The sequence below is a fragment of the Cyprinodon tularosa genome, unplaced genomic scaffold (assembly GCF_016077235.1).
Source record: "Cyprinodon tularosa strain WSP-4 unplaced genomic scaffold, ASM1607723v1 ctg199, whole genome shotgun sequence".
In the NCBI taxonomy this organism is placed as follows: Eukaryota; Metazoa; Chordata; class Actinopteri; order Cyprinodontiformes; family Cyprinodontidae; genus Cyprinodon; species Cyprinodon tularosa.
Window position 1 is genome coordinate 3,066,945 of NW_024038729.1, and position 8,485 is coordinate 3,075,429.

The following is an 8,485-nucleotide window of genomic DNA, read 5'->3' on the forward strand; positions in this document are numbered from 1 at the left end:
AAATTGATTCTTTTTTATATCACATTAACTCATTACATGTATATGCTTTTATAGTTTTTGTGTTTTGTTATTTGCTGATGAAGATTCTCAGTGGTTTCCAAGATTTGAATCAGAAGCAAATCTTTCAAATCTTGGAAACCAAGTCCAGTGGATTTTTTTGAACTTTTACGGAATGTTTTTTTATTCGCAATTTATTTAACATACAAAATTAAGATTAGTTTTGTTTTCTATACTGCAAATGTTTGATTATTTAGAGCGTTTGTTTGAATGAAAGGATCTTATAGAGTAATAATTTAATTTAAAAGGTATTTTACCCAAAATGTCACTGTAAAGTACAGCAGAATGTTATTATTTTCCAATTTCCCATTAAAATATAATAAAGTAGTCAACTAACAAAAAATAAACCAGACAAATAAATTAAAACAAACACACAATAAAGATTTTGATTAATCAATTAATCCTCAAAATAATCAACTGATCAATCAATTACTTTAAAACACTTTTTAGGTGCAGCCCTGATATTGTTCTATGTAGACTATTGTCAGCAGCAGTATCTGGAGCTTAGTGCTGCCATCTTGTGGACTGTTGCTGTTGTTTTTGTGAACACTTTCTATTTTTGTGGATATTTTTTGAAAATGTCATCTTGTGTTGAATATCAATTAACCAATACATAAAAACATGCTGTAGTTAATCCTGCAGCAAATAAATAAAAATAAAACCAAGCATGATTTAAGAAAATATCACAACAAAATATAAAAAGCATATAACCTGATTAAGACTATAGGTACGGAGCCCCCTAGGGGACATGGGGAATGTTTTATTCTTTTGCATTCCCTTGCAAAGGTATTGCGTTACCTCGCAAAATTTTGTGTTACCTCGCAAAACCTTTTGCGAAACTTTTGCGTTACCTAGCAAAACCTTTTGCGAAAGTTTTGCGTTCCCACGCAAAACCTTGCTCCGGGCAAGTTAGAAAGATATTTATCGCAATACAACAGCTGGTTTGGAAAAATACACCTTTTTATAACTTTTTGTGAATAAAGTACACAGAGATGCAGATAGGCAGATAAAATAGGATGATATTAATGCTTAATAATAACAAAAAAATTCTACAAAAATAAGTAAAGGTGTATTTTTCCAAACCAGCTGTTGTAGTGCGATCACCAAGAGCCCCTTGGTGTATGTGGTGATTTTGGAGTCTCTGCACCTTATGGCAGTGGAGTTATTGATTTTTTTATTTGCAACGTTTTGCTGTTGTTTTACCGTTTTCAGACGGTCCCTAACCACTCGCCTGGCTGCAATACTTTTGCGGGATCTGGCAAAAAGGTTATTTTTTGCCAGATCTCGCAAAAGTTTTTTTTTTCCCCTCCATGTCCCTTTAGGGGCTCCGTAGTTTTGCGAGGTAACGCAAAATTTTGCGAGGTAACGCAATACTTTTGTACGGAGCCCTTAAAGGGACATGGAGGGAAAAAATAAACTTTTGCGAGATCCCGCAAAAGTATTGCGAGATCTCGCAAAACTATTGCAGGATCTCGCAAAAGATATTTTTTTCCCCTCCATGTCCCTTTAGGGGCTCCGTACTTTTGCGAGGGAACACAAAAGCAAAAAAAAATTTCGCATGTCCCCTAGGGGGCTCCGTATATAGTAAAACATATTTTAAACAATAAAAAATTACACTTGCTTTTTTCTTAATAAATATTTCCTGTTTAGTTTCTTTAAAAAAAAAACTTTTTAGCATATCATTATTACCTTGGGACACTGTGTGTTTTTAGTGTATTTTCATGTATCGATTATTAACGCAGACTGACTGATTTGAAAGTAAGTCCAGGAAGTGCAGTGTTTCCCCTCCAGTCATCACAGAGCAAACATTAATGTTTTATCTGCGTTTTAAATCTCCACCAATAGCTGGCCTCAGCCTGCCTTGTGCAGCAGATGACTGTTTATGATTAACCTCCTGTTGACATGTGGTTGAGCAGACTGTCAGCTGGGAGGAATTCTGCTCAGGCTTCAGCAGAGGCGGCTAATCAGGATCAGCCCCCCCACCCCCCCCACCCTCCCAGTGGGTGTTTCAGATGGACCTCTCTGTGTCTCCCACAGCAGATCTGCCTCTGTGGAAGTGGGAGCAGGAGGTGAACGTCCCTCTGTGCATGAGAGCCTTCCTGAAACATGGTGAGTAAACAGAAGCTGCTGCTTGTGTTGAGCCTCTCACTCACCTGTTTGAATCAACTCACCTTTATGTTGCTTATTCTTTTATACTGGACTGCTTATTTCTATGTGGGTAAAATGTGAGGTTTTCCTATGTGTCTGACTTGCATGTGGACCTTCAACATTGGAGGGATTGTTTGTGATCTGCTTATAATGTCACTGCCTGTGCAGATTATACTGTTGCTATGATACCTGTTGATGTCACTGCTCTGTTTCAGGCTGAGGCAGGGATGTCTGTTTGTTGTGCCGAATGAGGCCTTTACATTTATTCATGTTTGGTTCAGCACAAAGCAAATGTGAGAACAAAGAATTCATGTGACTTTGGATCAGCAGTTTAAATTTGAAGGAGGATGACATGCACCCCCCACCCAACAGAAAACATTTGAACCAGCCCCCTTTCATTCTTTTTTTTTAAAGCAGGAATGCTGCGTCTAATTGTTTCCAGATGGATGCACGTGCAGCCAATCGGTGTTTGTGTTTGCGAAGCTGCCCCTCAGTAAATCTGCTCTCCACTGTCCCCACAGGCTGGTAAGATCCAGACTCTGAGTGAAGAGGAGAGGGCCCACCTACTCCCCCTGCTACGAAACGCCCAGTGGGTGGAGGTTGTGGGCCGGGATGCCATCTACAAAGAGTTAATTTTCAAAGACTTCAATCAGGTTCTTGCATCAAAGATAATTCCATTCAATAAATGTTCGTCATTTGAACGTGACTGCATGACGTTCCCTCTCCTTCCTTCAGGCTTTTGGTTTCATGTCCAGAGTGGCTTTACAGGCTGAAAAGATGGACCATCACCCCGAGTGGTTTAATGTCTATAACAAGGTATCCATCTCTCATATTTACACCTTTATTTGTTGTTCCAATATGTATAAAAATAGGCTTAATTTAATCCAAAACCCTGTATTGATGCAATAGAATCTCACCCACAACATCTTCACTAATAAGTCCAACTTTTAGATTAATGTAATATCAATGATAACCTAAGTTAATTCAAAATGCAACTACTAATTTAGCTCCACCTAAGGTGGAAAACGTGTTGCCCCTACTGTAAATCTAATAACTGCTTGCCTCATCCTCTGCGACCAAAACATCAGGCATTTCAAGATTAGTGGAAACAGGAAACCTTTAAGGAGGAGTGAATCTAGAAAGTCAATGACTTGATGCAGTCAGCCGGGTTTCCTGAAACAGAAAACCTTTATCTAATCTGCTGGAAATGATTGTGCTGAAGTGACCTGTGAATTGGCCTTATGTAAATAAACAGTGCTGATTAATAAAAGAGTTTATTTTTCTATTTAAAGCTACTTTAGACTAACCTGACTTTGCCAGATGGATTTGCTCTGCATATCCATCTGGAAACCTTCCGTTGAAGTAATTTTGGGAAGGGGCAAAAATACTGGTTAGCTGATTGGCCTATGTTGGTGATAGACGGGCCAAATAAACCAATCAGATCAACGAAGTATATGACGTACTTACAGAGCGACGACGAAGAGGAGCCAATTGATAGATCAAACTCTTGCCGAAACCAGTCGGGAGAAGAGCAAAAACATCTTTTCCTCTGAGAAAAGCCTCCAGAGCAGTGTTTTGCTCTTCTTTCAGTGAAGAAATACTCTGTAACTCCGATAAAACTTGCTCGATAGCCATGCTAACGCTAGTTTCATCGGCTGAAGCCGCCATGTTCTTTAGACTGAACTGTTGCGCTTCTCGTTGCGTCACACCTCAACCCGCCTCAAAGCCAACGCTGATTGGACGTTCGTTTGGTGAACGGCTCCAAATTTTCTTCAACGGAGTCTCCAGACTGATCTGCGAGGGAAACCTTGAAAGCTCGCGAGATCAGGATGGTCTCACGAGGCTAACTTTAGACATAAAGGACGGTGAAATCCATTTGGTTTGATAGCATGGCTGCTAAAATATTATAGCTGCCAATAATATTTACATACTGCAAAACCAACACCAATAGTAAACCATAGTTTTGAAAGGCTGTTGAACAGACAACCCTGCACATACTGACTCATACAGAACCGAAGGGCATTTTAACTAATGCATGAGGTCCACTCACTGGAATATCTTTTAAAAGATCACAGCTATAGATAAAACATGCTTTATTACGTTTAAAAACTACAAACACATGTAAAAGCAGAATATTTTTAGAAAAATGCCTCTATCTTCTGTTTTTAGAGGTAAGGAGCAGACACTGCTTTTGGTTGCCTCACACAGTTGAAGCGTCTCCTACTGTGAACTAAAGGAGTTACTAAGAAATCTACAACATTAAAGCATTTTCCATTCTTTTTTCTATCATATGCACATTTAAAAAAACCTGAGGTTTGAACCACGGTGTCCTGAATGATAGCTACGGCGTGCTTGTAGGGAGACGACAATCGTCTTCATGCAGAAACACCCCATGCAAGGGTTTTAATTCAAACACTGCAACATATAATGCGATTAACTGCACCATTGTGCAGCTGGCTTCATAAAATTCATCTAAATAAATTACTATGGACTTTTTTCCACTCTAAGGCTATTAATAAATTGGATAAAATGTCATAAAAAGAATAAATCTGTATGGGGTCACATACTTTTACAGACCTGTGGATGTTAGTGACCAGGATTAATACGGCTCAAGGAGGGTGGTGATAAAAAATAATAATAACAATAAAAGTCAATAAATCACTGCTAACTTGGTGTCCATCGCAAAATAGTTTTTTTTTTCTTATTCCAAGCAGATTTTAAATGATTTTTATTTGAAATCGTCTACGACCCAGAGGCGGATTTCCTTTTTCAGTAACAAACACTTTATGGCGAGTTTGGAAAGGAAGAGCATCTCATACTCATACTAGTTGGTATGTAGGGTAAAGGATCTGTGATGCTGTGGGCCCGCTTTCTTCCCAATTTGTTAAAACTTATTAAAGTTAGAGGGATCAGTGGGTCAGGAAGGTGGCGGAAGTTTTTCTTTGGATCTTTCATTCAATCACGCGAGGAAATCAGAGAAATAGTTCATCAGACTCAGAGTCCCCCTTCTTCCATGGACACCTCATCCTGTGGGTGGAGCTAAAGATGAATGAGTTTAAGAGAGGACTTAGGGCTTTGAACAATCCAGAGAGATTGTGAAAGAGCAGTGATCAAAGATCCCTGTCTGTGTGCTTCTACTGTACACAGAGATATTTGCTGCTGCCATGCTGGTTAAACAAACTTTGGGTTATTCTGATGAAATCACACACATTAGATGCTTATTCTGACACATTCCTTTTGCTCACCTACAATCTATTCAGTAAGAACATGAAGGAGAAGCTGCTTTCATCTTAGGTAGCATTAATCATGGAAACGTGTTAGATCCGATCACTTAAACTCTCTTCATTGTGTAAACGTTCATCCCAGCTGTTCTTCTCTTCACCTTCAGGTCCAGATTACTCTCAGCACACACGACTGCGGGGGGTTGTCTCAGCGCGACATCACTCTGGCCACCTTCATCGACCAGGCCTCTCTGATGTAAAACTGCTCCACGTCCATTAACTGAGAATCCTGAAGATCAGACTTTAAATGTCCAGAGAAAAGAGCGGGATTACTTTCAGCTCTCTGTGAAAAGTCTTAGTTTGTTGTGATGTGCAGTGTTATACGAAGCTGAGAAAAATCATAATAATTCCAACAATCAGGAAGCATTCCAGTTAGTGTTACAGAGAACATTGTGCTTTGTGTGGGTGATGTTTTTATATGATGTTATTAAAATGTTACACTGCATTTGTGACGTACCTCAACATGAACCAGGAAGCCTGGAGACCCACTATGATTCAACTTTATCGTGCATCTCTTCTCCAACACCTGCTAACCAGGGATGTGTTTCATTTAGGAATGTTGGAGCCACGGTGCATTAAAACGTTGCACAAAGTGACGTCTCCGGCACCACTTGACTGAAAACAGCAGAAACAACTAAATAAACAAGTTGTTTCTGTTTTTTTTTTTTTTTTTTTTCTACTTTACCACATTAGAGTATTGGCAGAAGATAAATATACTTGGTGTATTCATCATTTAAAAATCCCTACGCTGGAAAAACATTCCAGAAATAAGCAAACATTTCTTAACCCTCCTGTTGTCCTCGGGTCAAAATGACCCGCCACTGTGTTAAAACACCACAAAAAATCCACTAAATTTTATTTTTTTTACTTGAGATTTCAAGACTTTTCCTAGATTGGCCAAGACAATAGAAAAAGTTAAATATTCCTTTTATTCACATTTCCATGTAAGCTGTACAAAAAAAGGTACAAAGATGGTCTTCGGGTCAAAATGACCCTTTGAAGCAAATGGAGTTGAAATCAAGGTCACAGAGTTATTTACAAACCAGAGAATGTTACAAAGTTTTAGTAGTGTCTTAGATCAATCAGTAGCAGAAGTAAACAAGGCAAATCAGGTGGTGTTCTCGCAGACTTCAGAAGACCACCTGTTATTTCCAGAGGTTATAAAGGTGCTGCATAACAGGACCCTGAATTGTGTCTGTGCTGAAGCCATGAGTGTGCGTTACAGCCCTGAAGAGGCTTTAGAGCTGATTTTCTCACAAGTTCAGCAAGACAATTGTGATTCAGAAGAGGAAGTAGAGGATGTATCCGAAGAAGAAGATGGAGAAGAATACAACCCAGAGCATGATGAATCATCTTCAGAAGAAGAAGAAAACCCTGAAGCTGAAACTTTCCTTTCAAAAAATGGCAAAATAACATGGTCCTCAGCAGCATATGACCAACACGGCAGGCATGAAGAACAAAACATTGTAAAGATGACCCCAGGACCCACAAGGTATGCAGTTTCTCATGCCCATGATATTGTTTCTACATTCTACCTGTTCATCACACCAGCAATAGAAAAAATAATCCTGGAGATGACAAATCTAGAGGGTTTTCGCAAATATGGAGACAGCTGGAAGAAGATGGATGAGATTGACCTCCAGGCCTATTTAGGGCTGCTAATCCTAGCAGGTGTATACAGGTCCCGAGGTGAGGCTGCAGCTAGTCTATGGGATGCAGAGAGTGGAAGGCCAATTTTCCGAGCCACAATGCCACTGAAACTCTTTCATACCTACTCAAGACTGATAAGATTTGATGACCGTGAATCAAAGATTCAGACAAACTTGCAGCCATAAGAGAGGTATGGGACAAGTGGGTGGAGCGGTTGCCCTACCTCTACAATCCAGGCCCTGATGTAACAGTGGATGAGCAACTGGTTCCATTTAGAGGTAATCTTTTTTTTATATTTGTAATAAAAGTGATTTTCACTATTGATTTCTTTGACTGTTTTCTGTGACACTGATACTAATCACTGATGCTAATGTCTTTTGTCCAAAGGTCGTTGTCCTTTCCGGCAGTATATGCCCAGCAAGCCAGCAAAATATGGGATCAAATCATGGGTGGCTTGCGATGCCAAATCAAGCTATGCTTGGAAAATGCAAGTCTATACTGGGAAGTCAAACAGTGGATGCCCAGAGAAGAACCAGGGGATGCGAGTTGTGCTTGATGTGACAGAGGGACTCAGGGGTCACAATGTGACATGTGACAATTTCTTCACCTCTTATGAACTTGGACAGCAGCTCCTGAAGAGGAAGATCACCATGGTTGGTACAGTTCGAAAGAACAAGCCTGAGCTCCCACCTGCACTGCTTGCGTCAAAGGAGAGAGAGGTCTTCTCCTCAAAGTTTGCCTTCACACCCACCACCACTCTAGTTTCCTACCTCCCAAAGAAAAACAAGAATGTAGTTCTTCTGAGCACACTGCACAAAGACAACGAAATTAGTGAGGACAGGAAGCCAATCATCATCCTGGAATACAACCGCAACAAAGGAGGTGTGGACAACCTAGATAAGGTGATTGGAACATATAGCTGCAGAAGAATGACTGCACGCTGGCCCCTGGTCATCTTCCACAACATCATTGATGTGTCCTCCTACAATGCCTTTGTGATTTGGAGAGAGATCAACCCAACCTGGATGTCTTGTAAGCAAAACAAGAGGAGGGTGTTCCTGGAGCAGCTAGGAAAGGCACTTGTAACTCCACTCATTGAAAGAAGGAAGCATGTGCCCCGCACAGATGCCTCAGCAGCAGTTGTGAAAGCTATTCAGAGTGCAGCAGCTCCTGATCAACCTGAGGATCCATCTACCACAGCCACTTCCCCAGCTAGGGCAAGTAAGAGGAAGAGATGTCAGTTCTGTCCTCAGAAGAAGGACTGTAAAACACATACTGTGTGCTGCAGGTGTAAGAAATATATCTGCAAAGGCTGTGCACTTGCATACTACCCTACATGTGCTAATTAG

At 40.3% G+C, this 8,485-nt stretch overlaps 1 protein-coding gene and 1 pseudogene across 1 annotated transcript; both read left to right on the plus strand.

Moving 5' to 3' along the window:
* Nucleotides 1-2,037: 2,037 nt before the first annotated feature.
* Nucleotides 2,038-6,145, plus strand: pcbd1 (pterin-4 alpha-carbinolamine dehydratase/dimerization cofactor of hepatocyte nuclear factor 1 alpha). The gene is made up of 4 exons (XM_038284034.1): nt 2,038-2,166; nt 2,727-2,858; nt 2,941-3,021; nt 5,594-6,145. The coding sequence occupies exons 1-4, from the start codon at nt 2,164-2,166 to the stop codon at nt 5,684-5,686; spliced, it is 309 nt and encodes a 102-aa protein (XP_038139962.1). The 5' UTR covers nt 2,038-2,163; the 3' UTR covers nt 5,687-6,145.
* Nucleotides 6,146-6,694: 549 nt separating this feature from the next.
* Nucleotides 6,695-8,485, plus strand: LOC119782893 (annotated as a pseudogene).